The sequence below is a fragment of the Condylura cristata genome, unplaced genomic scaffold (assembly GCF_000260355.1).
Source record: "Condylura cristata isolate star-nosed mole 26May11 unplaced genomic scaffold, ConCri1.0 scaffold00015, whole genome shotgun sequence".
Taxonomy (NCBI): domain Eukaryota; kingdom Metazoa; phylum Chordata; class Mammalia; order Eulipotyphla; family Talpidae; genus Condylura; species Condylura cristata.
The window spans coordinates 7,565,378-7,584,096 of record NW_004567116.1 but is presented as its reverse complement, the minus strand read 5'-3'; the positions used below and the strand labels follow the sequence as shown (position 1 = coordinate 7,584,096).

General features: G+C 36.0%; 3 protein-coding genes across 3 annotated transcripts; all 3 read left to right on the top strand.

Moving 5' to 3' along the window:
• The first annotated feature begins 6 nt into the window (after positions 1–6).
• Positions 7–919, top strand: LOC101631201 (olfactory receptor 4A47-like). The gene has a single exon (XM_004683546.2). It carries the CDS (start codon positions 92–94, stop codon positions 917–919), a length of 828 nt encoding a protein of 275 aa, XP_004683603.2. The 5' UTR covers positions 7–91.
• Positions 920–6,382: 5,463 nt separating this feature from the next.
• Positions 6,383–7,312, top strand: LOC101621809 (olfactory receptor 4A47-like). Its single transcript, XM_004682807.1, has one exon. It carries the CDS (start codon positions 6,383–6,385, stop codon positions 7,310–7,312), a length of 930 nt encoding a protein of 309 aa, XP_004682864.1.
• A 10,243-nt stretch (positions 7,313–17,555) lies between these two features.
• LOC101630963 (olfactory receptor 4A47-like) lies at positions 17,556–18,485 on the top strand. The gene has a single exon (XM_004683545.1). The coding sequence runs from the start codon at positions 17,556–17,558 to the stop codon at positions 18,483–18,485; it is 930 nt and encodes a 309-aa protein (XP_004683602.1).
• The last annotated feature ends 234 nt before the right edge of the window (positions 18,486–18,719 follow it).

Genomic DNA, 18,719 nt, shown 5'->3' with positions numbered 1-18,719 from the left:
TGTGACTTACTTTGTCCTCCTGGGCCTCACACAGAATCCAAAGGAGCAGAAGGTTCTTTTTGTTGTGTTCTTGCTCTTCTACATTTTGACCATGGTGGGCAACATGCTCATTGTGATAACTATAGCTTTCAGTAAGACCCTGGACTCACCAATGTACTTCTTTCTTGCTAGTTTATCATTTATGGATGCCATTTATTCCTCAACTATTTCTCCCAAACTGATTTCAAACTTGTTCTTTGGGGAAAATACCATATCCTTCAAATTCTGTATGGTGCAACTCTTTACAGGGCATTTTTTTGGTGGCTCAGAGGTCTTTCTTCTGTTGGCCATGGCCTTTGACCGCTACGTGGCCATCTGCAAACCCTTGCATTACTTGGTTATCATGAGGCAGTGGGTGTGTGTTGTGCTGCTGCTGGTGTCCTGGGTGGGAGGATTTCTGCACTCGGTAGTTCAACTGAGCACTGTTTATGGACTCCCATTCTGTGGTCCCAATGTCATTGATCACTTTATCTGTGACATGTACCCCTTATTGAAACTCGTCTGCACCGACACCTATGTCATTGGCATCTTAGTGGTGGCCAATGGGGGACTGATCTGCACTGTTGTGTTTCTGCTCTTGCTCATCTCTTATGTTGTCATTTTACACTCCCTCAAGAACCTGAGTCAGGAAGGGAGGCGGAAAGCCCTCCAGACGTGCATTTCCCACATCACTGTGGTTGTCTTCTTCTTTGTCCCCTGCATTTTCATGTATGCCAGACCTGCAAAGACCTTCCCCATTGACAAATCATTGAGTGTGTTTTATACAGTTGTAACGCCCATGCTGAATCCATTAATCTACACTCTGAGAAATTCAGAGATGACAAATGCAATGAAGAAGCTCTGGAGAGGAAACATTATATCTCATGGCAAACAAGTCTGACCTTAATTGGGAAGACAGTTGTATGATTAGGGTTCATCTCCCTGGAATGAAGAGTCTTCTTGAGACTGATTCACCCATCCTTTTCCTTTAAAGCATATGTCATAATTGTAATAAAGAATTAGTTGTATGATTGACTTATTAACAGCAGCTTCTCAGCCATAATGCCAGTTCTGTAATATCTAGTTTGTGACTCACCCAGGAAGTCATAATGTATAAACAGCAGGAGTCAATAAAAAAAAGTGTGAATGAAAATTTTATTATAACGCTGGTAATGACTAATTTGTGCTTTAATCCTTTTTTTTTATATTTTAAGAGTATTTTTTAGTTTGATTCTTGTCATTTTTGTTCACTTTTCATTATCTAAAATACAGTTATATGTAAGTTTTTGTTCAATTTCAGTTGCATTATATGTGAAATAAAGCATCAACACTATTGTTTTATTAAAAAGGCAAAATAATAATGAATATAATAATAGAAACAATTTGAAAAGGTATAATTAAAAAACATAATCTCTTTCCATCCCTTAATTGTGCTTCCCAGTGTTCTCCAAAGTGGTCACAGAAGTCTATTCTTAAGAAACTTCAAGTATTATTCTCTGCAAATGCAAGGGTATTTGTATGCTGTATGTATGCATATGTTTATGTGTAAACATTATATTTTACTACTCGACAGCTCATACTAGTTCAGATAGATAATTCTTAGCATATAATGGTAACTTATAATAATATGTATCTTAATAATTATAGTACTATACCTTATAATAATACTAGAGTGTTATCCATTATCAGCATGTTATTTCTGATTTTCTTCTATGGCGTGATTCTGCAATAAATATATATCATCTTGAAAATGTGTTCCTGTGTTATTTCATAGAAGTGGAATTTTGGTGTGAAAGTGTATAAATATTTAAAATATTAATATTTCTAATTAACATTAAAAATGCCACCTATGATTGTAGCAGTCACACTCAAAAGACCAGTTTTTGACAATGCCTGCTTGTCCACATTCTAACAACCAATGCTTGGCAAACATTTATTTCATATGACAGTCTGATTCAGTAAAGAAATTATAATTTGTATGCTTTAATTAAAAGTGGTCTATGATGATGGAATATGGCTGAGTCAGTGGTGGGAACAGTGGGAACAGTTAGTAATACCTAACCAGGCATCCCAGCATTGGCTCAACTAACGAAAAATTGCTAAAGATTAAAAAAAAATCCTATTAAGATCGATTGTTTATTAAATTTTGGGATATTCAGGATCAGTTTGGTTTCTTTGGAAATGAAAGTTCTCGGGGCACAGCTCTGGGAGATTAAATACAACTGATGATGGATTGACAGTTGCTTGTTAAACAATTACTGTGATATTTCTGAGGTAGGTGATCTTTGCATGCACTTTGATATACAATAGGATACTACTGAGCTATGTAAACTGATGAACTCTTGTGACAGCATAGATGAACCGGAGGGGATTGTGCTTAGTAAAATGAGTGAGAAGTAGAAGGACAAAAACACCAGGTAGCTACATGCATATATGGAGTATAGGTTAAATAAAACAAAGAGTCAGACCAGACTAACCCAGAAGAAACGCCTGAAACTGTTAGCAAAGCAGGCAGAGGGTGGAGAGTGAGAGAGGAGACCCCATGGATTGTGGTGATGTTTCGATGGTGGGTATAATGTGGTAACCTACAGCTGAAGAGTTTACACGGAGCAGTGTTTCATATGGTAACTGCTTGTTTGCTGACTCAGTTTAAATGTCACTTTTTAAAAACGCCATCATTCACAATAGACTTTCCCTTGTTTTCAACCACAGTACCCTGTGGATTTGTCCTTCTAGCACTGACCACCGATCAATCCCCCTTTTTTATAACCTAAGAGGTTTCCTTTTTTATAACCTGACTCTATTATAAGAATGTGAGGCATATAAATAAAATTTAAGTGAAAATCTACAAGATCAAACTTTCTCTAAGATCAAATTAGTACTATTATCCCATTTCCTTTTTCCTGTTTAGTAAATACTGTATCCCTCAGTTTGAAGTAGAGAATCAGATACAAAATAGGTGTTGAATATTAAAAAAAAGAAAAAGAAAAAGAAAGTTAGATAATTAGTTATTGCATCTGAACTGTAGATACAATTTCATCATTATCAACCCTATAATTACAGGCAAAAAAAAAAAAAAACAAACCAAAAAACAAAACAAAAAACCAAAACAAAACTGAGTACTAGATAAAAGGAAAGAAAGTTTCATTGTGAAAAAGTGGCAGAATAAATGATAGCATTATCTCCCTTGGGGGAAAAAATGACAGGATTATATTTTTATTCTTGACTGGCAAACTCTCTTAATGGTTCTGAAGCTATGTCATTCTCCTGGTCACCTCTTCCCAGCCCCCAGTATATGATAATTCTAACAGTAGCTGCACGTGTAAACATTCATTTAAACTTGGTGGACAATCACAGTGAATGTTAGGAAGCAGAAAGCAACCTTGGACACATTCCAGCTGCATCACCTCGTGGGAAGCTATAAATAATCCATGGTTTTTGCTTCTATCAGAGACAGGATACTATCTTCTTTAATTTATAGAATTCTTTAAAGAGGAGCAATGACTACCTCAAATGCTTAGTTGTTACAGAATAATCTCCCTGGTAAAATAGCTATTTGTTAACTTCCTATGGGTCATATCATTTATTTGCCTTCTTTTAGTTTATAGGCATTTATCTCTTTCTAGTTGAACAACCTCTACACACAGTAGAAATATATGGTTTTAGTTTTTTTTAAGTGCAATTTAGCTTTCAATGAGTTTTGTGCTCATGTATTTCCCTGGAAAAAATTTAACTGGGCTATTTTAGACACTGGATGGCTGCCACCAGGTGGAAGGGAAAGAGTTGTTTGCCTTCTTGCCAAATGATCTTAGTCTGGAAAATGTTTGTTTTTTGTGTGCACAATGGAATTCCTTTTAAATAGATCTACAAAGCAAGTTATGCTTTTTTGCAATATTTAGAAGACTCCATGAAGAACATGGACAAATGTCATGAAACAAAATACATCCTTAAGTAATAACATGGCTTTTCACTGTGGTCACACTAGGTAGAAGAGACATTTCCAGTTCTTAGGAATTGATTAATAAGGTTTCCTGGTGATTGTGAGCAAGACTCCAAAAGGTAATTCTGTAATGTGTAAAGTGGAAACCAGGCTTTTTGGTTGTATGAGTTACTTTATTATGTGGGAGATTATTTTACACCTGCATTTATAAGAATTAAAAAGTTGAAGAACTTCTTTTGAAATTATGGGAATTTAAAATCATTGGAAGCTAGTGTATAATTCTATTCCAGTCACTGAAAAATGTACACTGATGGGAAATGAAACATTCAGAGTCTGCTTCTTCAACTATAAAATGGAGATGACAATACTTGTTACTGTAAAGATGAATTGCTCTGCAATATGTATGATTTTATATATGTATGTATTTAGATGTGGCATGTATTTGTGTGTATATGTGTGTGTGTGTGTATGTAAGAATGTGCATAGCACCTGATAGAGACTTTTGTAAAACAGTTGATAAGTGTTCTTGTAATGTTAAGGATCCTCTTAATTAAAATATTTTGTTTATTTCAATGAAATAAAACAATGTAAGTGGATTTTTTTTTGCTTTGTAGCTCTGAATTTCAGAGGGCTACAAACTTCCATTCCATCAAATTTTAAGAGCTGTATTCATTTTTGTCCAAACACTGTATTACGTAGGCTTTCATATACTTTAGCTCATTAGCTATAAAAGCTCAGTAGTCACCTATCATAATCTCATTTAAAAATTTTTGAAGAATCTAGATTTATCTAATGCCTTACAGTTTAATTGCAAATATAGTTTATTACTTTAAAAATATTTTTAGCTGTCTTCTTTAGATTCAGACTCTTTGCAAGGATACTACACAGCAGGATTAATTGATGAAATTAGGAGCCCTGAAAGGAGAAAGGGAAAGAAATATATACAAATATGATTTCCTAGATTTAAAGGGAATGTAACTTTGAAAGAGGGGGGAGGGGTACTGTAATGAATCCTAATGTCTATTATGCTGGTAGTCTGTAAATTGGCTCTATCACTTAGCAGTGGTTTAAATTTAAACTGTTAATCTAAGTATCAGGTTAGAAAGGGTAACCTGTGAAATAGGGGTAATCCATAGTATTGTTGTAATGATTAAATCAGGTAATATTTGCACAACACTTAGCTAAATATCTGACATGTATTAAGTGTTCTGTTATTAAGCTGTTATTTAATTTCTAATCCAGGATGTGACATGATTGTAAACAAATGTATGCTCTGCCTTCAGGTTACCATTCTGTAGGCAAAAACTGTGAGGCGATTTTCCTGTTTTGCATAATGACCTTAAATAAAAACACTATTAAAATTATTGGTTCAATAAACACCTTTAAATATTTGAAAAAAATAAATGTTTTATAATAACATAATTTTCTCTATGGATCAGTTTACCATCTATTTATATGTTTTAATTATTAAAGCCAGATTGCTGTGGTCATTTTGATTAAGAAAAAACTGTGTCGGCATACATAATAATTATATAGTTTATGTAATAATTATATGGTTTATGTAAAAACCCATGGGATATGGTTTTTTAGTTTTAATGGCATATAAATGAAGGCTGTTTGAGTTAGGGGAGAGACATTTGTAAGTAGTGTAATAGTCAACTAGCTAAATGGAGAGATCCTCAAGGCCTCAAGGGAAGTCTAGTATTATCAAGAAATAAATGTAGAAAATTTGTGGTTAGGATTTTATGACCTTGTCATGAATAAATCAGAAAATTTTAAAATGAAGTGAGCACCCATATTAAAACTTTAAGATGCGTTTAATGAGATGGAACACACCTGAGAAGGAATAGGTTTATTGTGGGAAATGAAAAATTTATATTAAATACAGAGCGGTATCTACTTGCAGATGTCAATTAGGTAATTGTATACACAGATCCATTTGTGAATTCCCCACTTGAGTATGTTAAACACCTTAATGACTCTTCCCTTAAGTCACACATATGTGACTTCACACAGGTACCTCTTTTCAGGGAATTCCTGTTCCATCATCTTTCACTTAACTTTTAAAATTCAGCTAAAGAACAGCTTACTCTGGGAAGCCTTCCCAGCTCCCATGTTGTTTTAGATGTTCTGTCACTGGGATCTCTGAGCTCACATGAATACATTTATAACGAATTTTGCTAACTTGGCCTGATTCCTCACTTGCTAACTATGTATCAGATCACTGATAGCAGAGAACTACATCTTATTCAGTGGCAATCTCAATATTTCTGATGGGCTTGAGGCAGATTTTCAAGGCACATTTTTAATTAAATAACTAAAAAATTAAACTTATAATACATTTAAAAATTTTCCCTTTTGTTTTGCAGGCAAACTGTTTCTAGTATTCAGTACCTATAAGGAAGACTAGATGGAGCCAAGGTGATGGAATCAAGGAGCAATGTGACTTACTTTGTCCTCCTGGGCCTCACACAGAATCCAAAGGAGCAGAAGGTTCTTTTTGTTGTGTTCTTGTTTGTCTACATTTTGACCCTGGTGGGCAACATGCTCATTGTTGTGACTGTCACTTTCAGTAAGACCCTGGGCACACCTATGTATTTCTTTCTTGCTAGTTTATCATTTATGGATGTCATTTATGCTACATCTATCTCTCCCCAATTGATTTCAAACTTGTTCTTTGGGAAAAGCATCATATCCTTCCAATCCTGTATGATCCAGCTCTTTACAGAGCATTTTTTTGGTGGCTCAGAGGTCTTTCTTCTGTTGGCCATGGCCTTTGACCGCTACGTGGCCATCTGCAAACCCTTGCATTACTTGGTTATCATGAGGCAGTGGGTGTGTGTTGTGCTGCTGCTGGTGTCCTGGGTGGGAGGGTTTCTGCACTCGGTAGTTCAACTGAGCACTGTTTATGGACTCCCATTCTGTGGTCCCAATATCATTGATCATTTTTTCTGTGACATGTACCCCTTATTGAAACTCGTCTGCACCGACACCTATGTCATTGGCCTCTTAGTGGCTGCCAATGGGGGAGTCATCTGTTCCTTTGTGTTTCTGCTGTTACTCATCTCTTATGTCGTCATCTTACACTCCCTCAAGAACTTGAGTCAGGAAGGCAGGCGGAAAGCCCTCCAGACGTGCGGTTCCCACATCACTGTGGTTGTCTTCTTCTTTGTTCCCTGCATTTTCATGTATGGGAGACCTGCAGAGACCTTCCCCATTGACAAATCATTGAGTGTGTTCTATACAGTGATAACACCCATGCTGAACCCACTAATTTACACTCTGAGAAATTCAGAGATGACAAATGCAATGAAGAAGCTCTGGAGAAGAAAAGTCATATCAGGTAGTAAATAACTCCATTATCCAACTAAATAGAATCATTTGATATTAAAGATTTATTTCCTTGAATGCAGAAATCTTAAATCTGATGCTGACTTCCCTTTCGTGAAAGCATTTGTAATAATAATGAAAAAGAATGAGCTATATGACTTTACCATTAATAGCAGTTTTCCTTCATTTAAAATGTAGCAGCTATGATATCTTGCTTATTTAATCCAGAGAGTTATAGTGTTTAAATATTAAAATGTCATGAATTAGTAAGGAAAATTTCATGTAGGTATACTGATTTTTTAATCAGTTATGTATCTATTTTACTTTCTCTGAGACTTAGTCTTATTTTCAGTTAGTCTTGTCATTTACATTAATTCCTTTCAGTTACTGTTTAAATATTTAATACTTTATAAAATTTAATTTTACTTGTAGTATATGAAATTTTCTTTTTTTAAAGATTTATTTATTTGTGCATACAGAGGCTCAGGGGTGGTGAGAGGCTTCACCAGAGTCAGAGTGGGGAACAGAACAGGCAGATCCACGAAGTATACTGCTGAGGGGAGCAGCAGGCGGGTCAGGAGAGGTCTGCCACGCCATGTGGTCACCTCTGAGGCAGGCGGGGATCGAACTCATGCGGAAGTGGCTTTAGCTTCTCAGTGCTATGTTAACCCATTGTGCCACCAGGGAGGGCCTGAAATTTTTAATATAATTCTTTTACTTTTTAAAATAAAAATATATTAATCTGTAAAAATAGATATTATTAAAATGAAAACCATATAAAATGGGGTCATGTAGGTAATAAATTTTCTATTTTAGTCTTAGCATAGTCCCCAGGTCTCTTCCTGAGAGGCAGATACTATAATCTGTTTCTTTAGATTTACCAAGCAATAATATTTGCAAATACAAGTATATTTTAATAGATGCTTGCTTTTACTATGCAGCATCTTGGAGATATTTGCAAATCAGTCCATATAGATCTACACTCAAATTTCTCATACTGCATAGCATTCCCATTATCTCCTTATAAATATGTCCTAAAGGTAATGCATCCATTTCTCTTCATTCTGATTTTTTTGACAAATAATTTTTCAATAACTGCATTTTTCATATAGACAAATATGATTTCCTATAAGTGAAATTGTTGACCTATATCTTTGAATCAATAGATTCAAATTATGAAAATGTTTTTGTCCACACTTTCAGCAACTAAAGCCTGATGAATATTTATGGTATATGACATGATTAGTTAAATTATTTTATTTTTATATTTTAATTGAAATCCTTTTGATATAATTGATTTTTGACATCTTTTCACATATTTAATATGATTTGAATTCTTTTTCTGTAAATGATCTTCGATCTATTTCATTTAATTATTGATCTTTTCCAAACTGGTTTTTATTAATCATGTACTAAAGCAATGATCCCTTTTACTGTTGTCTATGTGGTTGTTTTTTAGTTTGTGATTTTAGATGTTTTAAGGCTATATAGAATACTTTTGTTATATAAGTTTTTTTTTTTTTTACATTTTGTATGTATTTTTGTTTTTGTATCTTGCTTTAATGGATATTCTGAACATCACTCTAGCTAAAACATTCTTCAGCTATTTTTTAGAATTTAATATTTTTAACATTTCATAGGCACATCTTGTGTTAAAACTTGATTCATGGCCCTCCCTGGTGGCGCAGCGGGTTAAAGCACAGCACTGAGAATCTAAAGCCGCTTCCGCATGAGTTCGATTCCTGCCTGCCCTGGAGGTGACCACATGGCGTGGCAGACCTCTCCTGACCCGCCCGCTGCTCCCCTCAGCAGTGTACTTCGTTGATCTGCCTTTTCTGTTCCCCACTCTGTCTCTGGTGAAGCCTCTCGCCGCCCCTGAGCTTCTGGCCTACACCCCAGTTCTGTATGTACAAATAAATCTTTAAAACTTGATTCATTTGGAATTTATTTGATACAGAAATTAAATTTTGTTATTTTTCTAAATGTTAACTGCTTTCATATTGTACTATGCTAAGTCTGTATGTACTTGGATCTAATTCAGGGCTGTATGTTGTTTCACTGACCTCTTGTTCATGTGCCAATTGACATACAATATAATTGGTTTGTCATATTTCACATTTTGAAATGTGATAAGACTAGCAGTTCCCTATTACTATTCTCTTTCAGAGTTATACATAGTTTTGCATATTTATGTTTCAGAATTAAGTTTAAGATATTTTTAAATTTAAGACAACTCAAAAGTTTACAGACCTTTTTTTTTTAAAGATTTATTTTATTTGTACATACAGAACTGGGGTACAGGCCAGAGGCTCAGGGGCGGTGAGAGGCTTCACCAGAGACAGAGTGGGGAGCAGAACAGGCAGATCTAGGAAGTACACTGCTGAGGGGAGCAGCGAGTGGGTCAGGATAGGTCTGCCGCGCCATGTGGTCACCTCCCGGGCAGGCGGGGATCGAACTCATTCCGATGTGGCTTTAGCTTCTCAGTGTAGTGCTTTAACCCGCTGCGCCACCAGGGAGGGCCAGTTTACAGACCTTTTAAAAAGTATAATCGGAAAACAAAGTTTGGTTATTTTTTTTCAAGGAGATTTGAGATAAGATTAATTTAGGAAGAATTTCTCTGTAGAGCATTGACATCTGTCACCTATAAGCAGAAACTTTTAACAAATCATCTTTTCTACCCTTGGGTAGCGCTTATATATTTTGCCTGTGTATCTTATTCTTTAAAGATAAAAGACAACTGATAGATATCCCTTACATGCAATAGCTGCTGCTTCCTCCATTACCCCTGTAATGCTAGTTTGCACTTTCGCTATAAGAAATACAACCTCAAAAAGTGCATGTCTCAAGTCTTTGCTGTGCATCTTTTGGTTCCTCTGAGGTCATACTGTCCACAGTGTTTGCCCATGACCACTGTATGGCCATTAGCAAGCAATTACATCATCACCAGTGGCAGGGATGTGGCTTACTTTTTTGAGTGACATGAGCTAAGTCATTGTATTTGTAATCATTCAGGTCCTTGTCATAGTCTCGCTTCCTTTCTGTAATTCCCATGTCATAGACAACTCTCCATGTGAGACTTAAAATCTTCCTTACAACTCATTTTTACAGACACTCATACCTTTTGTCTTTTTATTGCTGCCAAAATTGACTTTATCTCCCTGCTAATCCAGCACTATTTCTGAGGTATGCCTCTAGAAATATTCATTAAGCTAATCTTTTTGTGATCTTTCAAAAGAATGATGTAGACTATGAACCTGAGATCAATAGAACAACCAAGTAGAACATGAGCACACAAAATAAGGGAAATATTTGTTAAAGAAGCTGAGGTAGTGCAATAATTTTATCTTTTATCTTAAATCAAATGTAATGGTAGTACTTATTTTACATGGTTATTTTAGTCATCAGATGGGGTAATATGTAGCAAGCACTCAGGAATTTCACTGATGCTCAATTAATACACTGTCCAGGATGTCACATTCTTGAAACCTGTGATTTCTGTACCTGATTCAATTGTATATAATTATATTAGAAGTCATGTCAAACTTCCAGAAAACTGGGGGTAAACCAAAAAAAAAAAAACTCTTGAAAAATAGATGATATTGGAACTGAATATTACTTTAAAATGTGGATATCATCCAATCGTACATAACTATAAAATGGTATAATATCAATAATAATTTTTAAAAAAATGTAATTAATTTTAAGTATTAAAATGATTAAGGAAAGTCTCATAATTAACTTTATGAAAAAAAGTGACAGATAGGAAAATTGTATCTAAGAAAAAACAATTCTAGGATCAGAGGGTTTTACTAGTAAGCTGTACTAAGGTTTAAAAGACAAATACCTATCCCTCTCAAATTCCCTCAAAAAATTGAAGAAAAGGAAATGTTTCCAAATACATCTTATGTGTCCAATAGTATTCTGATGTCTGAAGCAGACAAAGACATAACCAAAAAAGAAAACTACAGACCAGTATTCCTGATGTATGTAGATAGAAAAATGTTCAAGAAAATCTTAGCAAAGAGAATTCAACAATACATTAAAAAGATCATCTTAAGACCTTATCAATAGATGCAAAGAAAACATTTGGGAGGCTGTAACATCTAGTTATGATAGAAAACTCTCAAAAATGAGGAAAGAAGGAGTATATCTCAATAGCTTCATAGCTAGTATCTATATTCAATGGTGAAAACCTGAAAGCATTTTCTCCTGAGATGAAGTGAAAGAAAAGGTTGTCCACTTTCAACCTGTTAATTCATGTAGTATTTCATATCCTAGCTTGACCAGTTAGGTGATAGCAAATTATCAAAAGAATCCAAAATGGGAGAGAAGAATGAAAACCATCACTGTTTGTAGAAGACATGGTAATATGCATTAAAAACTTAAATATGCTATTAAAAGTCTCTGGAAATTTGGGGCCCTCCCTGGTGGAGCAGTGGGTTGGAACACAGCACTGCAGGCTAGCTGCAGCCACTTCAGTACAGGTTCGAGCCTCAGCCAGGGAGGTGACCCACCTGGTGCAGCAGACCTCTCCTGTCTCGCCTGCTGTTCCCCTCAGCAGTGAACTTCATTGATCTGCCTGTTCTGCTCTCCACTCTGTCTCTGGTAAATCCTCACACCACCCCTGTACCTCTGGACTGTACTCCAGTTTTATATGTGTAAACAAATAAATCTTAAGCACACATACCCACACACACAAATTATTAAAAAATCTCTGGAGAGCAATAATTAGTACAGTGAAGTGGAAATTTACAAAATGAATATACAGATCTTTGTTGCATTCCTATGTGCAAATTGCAGATGTGAAAGAAATCATAAACACTGTCCCATTTACTATCATATCAAAAAGAACAATAAATACTAGGAATAAACTAAACAAAGGAGGTGAAAAACCTTTAAAACAAAAACTATAAGACATTTTAGGGAAATAGAAGTTGCAAAAACATGGAAAAAAATTGCTTGGAAGATTTATTTTATAGACTGGATTGGAAGAATTAGCATTGCTAAAAAGACCATCCTACCCAAACAGTATATACATTCAATGTAACTCCTGTCAAAATTTCAGTGACATTCTACAAGGAAATAGAACAAACATTATGGAACCACAAAAGACTCCAAATTGCCAAAGCGATTTGGACCAACAAAGAATAAGTGAAGTAACATAAACAGACTTCAAATTGTATTACAAAGCTATTGTAATAAAAACAGTATGGTGTAAAAAAAAAAAAGTCAAACAGCTTGAGAGTCCCGAAATAAATTCACATTTAAATGGCAGTGAATCTAGGACAAAACAGCCAAGAATACAAAATGGAGAAAGAAAAGTCCTTATAAGATGGTGCTAGGAAAGCTGGATAGCCCTATGCAAAAGAATGAAACTAGATCACTAGTTCACACAATGCACAAAAATTACATCAGAATGAGTTAAAGACTAATACCTGGAACTAAGAAATACATATAAGGTAACACAGGCAAAACACTTCATAACACTGGCTTCAGGAATGTCTCTGAGGACTTGATTTCAGTGACAAAGAAAACAACAGCAAACATGGGCTACATGAAACTGAAACTTTTCTGCACAGCAAAAACAACCTAACCGACCAGTGACAGATGAGTGGATTAAGCTGTGGTTTATATAAACAATGGAATACTACTCAGCTATAAAAATGACATTTACCATATTGTTTAGGAATGCAAGTTTGAAAAAAAAAAACTACAACATGAAATGTTGCCAGTTTGCCACTACATGGAATTCTGGAAGGTATTTCACTGCTAACTGAAATGAGCCAGTAGGAGAAAGTCATATTTTGAGATTTTACTCATATGTAGGATAGAAACACAACACTTGAACAGACAAAAATAAACAAAACAAACCCTAGGAATCTGATTGTAGAATTCAGGCTACCAAAGGAGACTTGATCAGGTTGGTAAATCCCAAGTTCTCTGTCTGTATCAGAAGTCATAGGGATCTGTGAAGTATAGTTGTTTGGATTTTATGTTGGGAAAGTGGACACTACACAAATAACAATGTCTGGGTGGATTCAATGATTTTGGGCAATCACATGCTTCCATGTTCCACTGGAGGTGTATACTTTATCTCAGGTGGATAGTTTTACCTGATAATTTATATGAAACTTATGAAGGTCCCTGATTCTGTTTGCACTACACATAACAAAGAAGGGAGGCATAAGATTAGGGAGCACAATTTTTTTTTGCTCTTCTAGAGAGCAACCGATACAGTCACTTAACTTTTACTAAACACCTACTCTATGAGCATTGTGCTTAGTGCTCCAGAACACACAGGTAACTGGGAGATTTTTTTTCTTTTTCCATCATGCTACTCTTTTTTTCTTTTGACAGCTCATCACCTATGTGTCTCACTCTCATCCCTCTCATCTATGTTAAACACCAGTCTATTCCCTGTCTCCACAAGTTTAATTATTGGTGGTGTTTTTGAAGTCACATTTATTGATAGCATTGGTTTCAAGTGCATAGATTTAAAATCAGCCTCTGTAGACACTGCATTGTGTTTTCAAGAAGTCTATGTTTAGAGTCCAGCAAGATAGCAGCAGAGTGAAGAGCATGCTGGGTAGCCTTTTTACATCCCCCACCCCCGCCATACACACATTCCACCCCCACCCTCACCCCACAAAAGTGATACCAAACAAAGCTGAAAACCAGTGGAAGAGATACTCATTATTGGTGTCTACAATAGGAGAATCAACCTGACTGAAGGGGGTGGGAAAAACTCTAAGTGAACTTTGTTAAAAGTAATGATGGGCAGTGGATCTCCCAAGAAGGGGGAGTGGCTATGGCTCAGAGCCCCTCTAGCTACTGACTTGGTCACAGCTGATAATGGGGCTCCCATGATGTGGTGGGGCCTGGTAATTGGTGCAGGAGCAAGCACTGAGGTTGGAGGTACATTTTGGAGAGCTATAGAGGCAAGGTCACAGAGAGGACGGCTGGTTTGAAACAGGCTCATCGCATGGATCAGCATCAGGTCAGAGTCACCTGGACTTCCCTAGAGGAGAGGCTGCTGTTGAAGTCCAGGCTGAGACAGCGGAAACATCTGTCCCAACTCACCCCAAGCCCTAGGCTGACACATCCAAACACCTGCACCCCCTATCTAACTGTGATGCCTTGGAAACTTTCCAACCTATGATAGCATGTACCTTGGTAGTAATTCACAAAAACACCTTAATTTTGGCATGTTTTAGGTGGAAACTTTCCTAAATTAAAAAAAGTTGTTTAGTTTAAGACATTAATTTTTCCTTAAAAGATTTCAAATAAAACCCAAATCCCTTATTAAACTCTGTATTTCCTGAAGACAGTGGTTCCCATTCATGTCTTCAACTACAGCATATTCTCGTCTCTTCTTTTTTATTACTTCTATGTATACTGAACTTTATGTGTCTTAAATTCTTTTCAATCCTGAGCTCCTGCACAAACCAGTGCTTCCAATAAGAGCAACTTCCTGCCCTTTGGACCATAGCTTCAACTTCTCCTTTTAAGAAAGGCCTTGATAGTGCACAGAATTTCCCCTCTTATTTTCTATTTGCATACTTTGGTTCTTTTTTCTCCCCCTTATTAGTGCTGAAATTGCTGTCAATTAATTTGTTTCCCTTGTCTGACTCTATTAAGAGAATATAAGGTCAGTGCAGTGGGGCATTTTGAATGATTTTTATGAATTTTTTATGTGTCCTAGTGTGTACCACACTTCTTGGCTTTATGTAAATACTCTAGATTTTATAATTGCATAAAATTATTATATATAAACGGGTGATAAAAATTTTAGCATACATAACCACACTCTAAGACAAAGTAAATTATTAAATTAAATGAAGAAAAACTTGCAATGGTAAGTAAGGAAATACATGATAAACCACCCTTCCCTGGAAGCAATTGTCACTTGGATGATGTTTTATTCTTGACTGCTGCCATCTCATTATGGTTCTACAGCTTTATGATTGGCATATTACAGCTTTCTGACCCTAATTACCTAATTTGGTCCAGTAATATCTTTATATATAGACGTGCTTTTAAAATTTTGTGGAAAATCCCAGTGAATTTAATTAAATAAGAATCAATGTTGGACGTATTCCAATTTCAGGACTCAGTGATTCATGTGGTTGTGAGAGATAAAACATCTGTGATCTTTGCTTTCTCTGAGAGAGGATGCTGTTCTCTTAAGAAGTGATATGCATTTTCAGATGCTCCTTCCTTAGGGTTAAAGCAAGATAAAAAAAAAACAGCATAAAAACAGCTCTCAAAATTTCAAGTCAACTGGTTTGGCTATCCCAACACTCTGGAATGAGAAGGGCTAAATAATTGAGTGGCATATTTTCATATTTTTCTATTTTGAAGTTTCTTGGAGAGAAGATACTGGAGAAAAATTTTCCTGGGAAATTATTCCATGTTGTTTCCTTTGTAAAGATATGATTTGCTTGCCTTTGTGATAAAATGGACTAATGATAAACCTTATAGTCTGAGTACATCTTGGAATTTCTTTTAAGTAATCTTCAGTGCAAATAAAAACAATCTTCTGCATCACCAGAGACTTGGGTAGAGAAGCAGAGAGAAGTTAGATAGACCCTCAACTAATAATGCAGCTCTGTGTTTGTGAGTGAGTTAAAAAGCCTCCTTCAGCTTGTGATCAAATCTCCTAAAGGTAAGACTAAAGTAAATTGTGGGAAGCAGGCTTTGAAATTGTGTGAATTATGTGAAAAGTGAAATAACTGAAATAAATCAAACTGAGATTTCAATACTAGCTTTGCTACTTAAAAAGATGAGACATTAAAAGTGAAGTAGGTATGCTGAGCCTCAGTTTCTTCATCTATGAAATGGGATTATTGTTCTGCTTACTGTAAATATGAATGTGATACAATTATTGAAGCCCACTGTAGGAGTTGGAGCAAAGGAGTGTGATAATCAGAATAAGATTTAAAACACATTATTTGTGTTGCTGGAGAACAAATTGTTAGAAATCAGAATAAAGGTAGAAAGACTTGACAGGAAGCTACTGCATTGTATCCAAAAGGAAGTGGGGGTGGGGAGGCAGGGAAATAATGAAATTTGTGATAGATTTCAAAAGAGTTTGTGGGACTTGTTAGTGGTATCAAAGAGCAACATAAGTGCAATAAAGGTCTGAAGGACATGGGGAACACCTGTGTTTATTGTGCAAAGTTTACATTTTTGGTTTTATAAACATTAATTTGATAGAAAAACTGGAGCTATTGCATATATACATTTGAGACTAGGACAGAGGAGCTAGAGTGACAAAATTGGAGCATCTCAGCATTTATTGGTCACCAAGAGCAGGACTGTCCAAAGAAAGACCCTAACAGAGGTCTTGATGAGATAGGAGATAGGTCAGGACAGTGATCTTTTATCTGTAATTTTATCTACTCTGAATATGTAAATTGCCTCCACTGAGTCTCCATTTCTACGTGGTCATAAACATATACCTGCTTATGAAATGCCTTGCCCAGCTTCTCCTTTGACCTTTCCTGTAAAACTCAGTTACTGCATTACTTCCTCTGGGAAACCGCAGCTGACTCCAGGTTGGTTTAGTGCTACACTGTGTCCATCAGCACTGTGTGAATTTTCCCCTGGTGTTATTCTTTGTTTTTTAATTTTTTGGGCATGATTTTTTAATTTGAGTCATATTGTATAATAACATAGAAGCTTCGGGTACACATTATTGAAAATCAGCATATGAATATACATTAAATTCACCACCAATACTACATCCTTCCCCAACCCATCCTTCCCTTTTACTCTGCTTCCTCACCTCCTTCCCAGTTCCCTCTGTTACCCAACTGCAGTGGGTCCAATAGTCTAAATGCTTTTTAATTTACTTAGTCCATCCATTTGTTTTCGATATATATAAAACACATGATTATAAATGTTTTTCTTTCTCTTTTTATTTTGCAAGAAAAAAATTCTAGTTTTATTCATGTTGATCCAAATAGCAGGATTTCATCCTTCCATAACTGAATAGTTCCTTGAATATGTTTATAATGTCCTTTATTTTCATTGGTTTGTAATTGACTCGTGTCATACTCGATGTCTCTGAGGATAGATAACTATGTCTTATTCTACTTGGTTATGTTGGTGACATGCTTGTAACACATTTGACGCAAATGGAGGCACCATACATATTCTGTTTATTTGAATGACTAAGAAAAAGATTAAAGGTGCAGTGCATTTCAAAATTCCCTCATTTTATAGGTCAACTTCTAATCTGTGAAATCAGTATCTGGAAGGCTAGATGGAATCAAGGAGCAATGTGACTTACTTTGTCCTCCTGGGCCTCACACAGAATCCAAAGGAGCAGAAGGTTCTTTTTGTTGTGTTCTTGCTCTTCTACATTTTGACCATGGTGGGCAATGTGCTCATTGTGGTGACTATCACTTTCAGTAAGACTCTGGTCACACCGATGTACTTTTTCCTTGCTACCTTATCATTTATGGATGCCACTTTTTCCTCTGTCATTACTCCTAGGTTGATTACAGATTTGTTCTTTGGCATAAACACCATATCCTTCCAATCCTGTATGATCCAACTCTTTACAGAACATTTTTTTGGTGGCTCAGAGATCTTTCTTCTGTTGGCCATGGCCTTTGACCGCTACGTGGCCATCTGCAAACCCTTGCATTACTTGGTTATCATGAGGCAAAGTGTGTGTGTGGTACTGCTGATAGTTTCCTGGGTGGGAGGGTTTCTGCACTCGGTAGTTCAACTGAGCACTGTTTATGGACTCCCATTCTGTGGCCCCAATGTCATTGATCACTTTATCTGTGACATGTACCCCTTATTGAAACTCGTCTGCACCGACACCTATGTCATTGGCATCTTAGTGGTGGCCAATGGGGGACTGATCTGCACTGTTGTGTTTCTGCTCTTGCTCATCTCTTATGTTGTCATTTTACACTCCCTCAAGAACCTGAGTCAGGAAGGCAGGCGGAAAGCCCTCCAGACGTGCGGTTCCCACATCACTGTGGTTGTCTTCTTCTTTGTCCCCTGCATTTTCATGTATGCCAGACCTCTGAAGACTTTCCCCATTGATAAATCATTGAGTTTGTTCTATACAGTGATAACTCCCATGCTGAACCCACTAATCTACACTCTGAGAAATTCAGAGATGACAAATGCGATGAAGAAGCTCTGGAGAGGAAAAGCTGTATCTGGTAATCACTAAGTTGGACATTCATTGTAAAGATAATTGGTAGACATTAGGACCAATCTTATAGGTATGCCAAAATTATCTTAAGTATGATGCAAATTTTCTTTTCTGCAAAAGATTTATGTTAATTATAACTAAAAAACGAACTCTAAGACTGTGCTAGTAATATTTTTCCAGGTAGAATGTAAGCTACATAGTGTCATACATCTCTCTACCTACAATGATGAAATGACTATAATTAGAGAATCA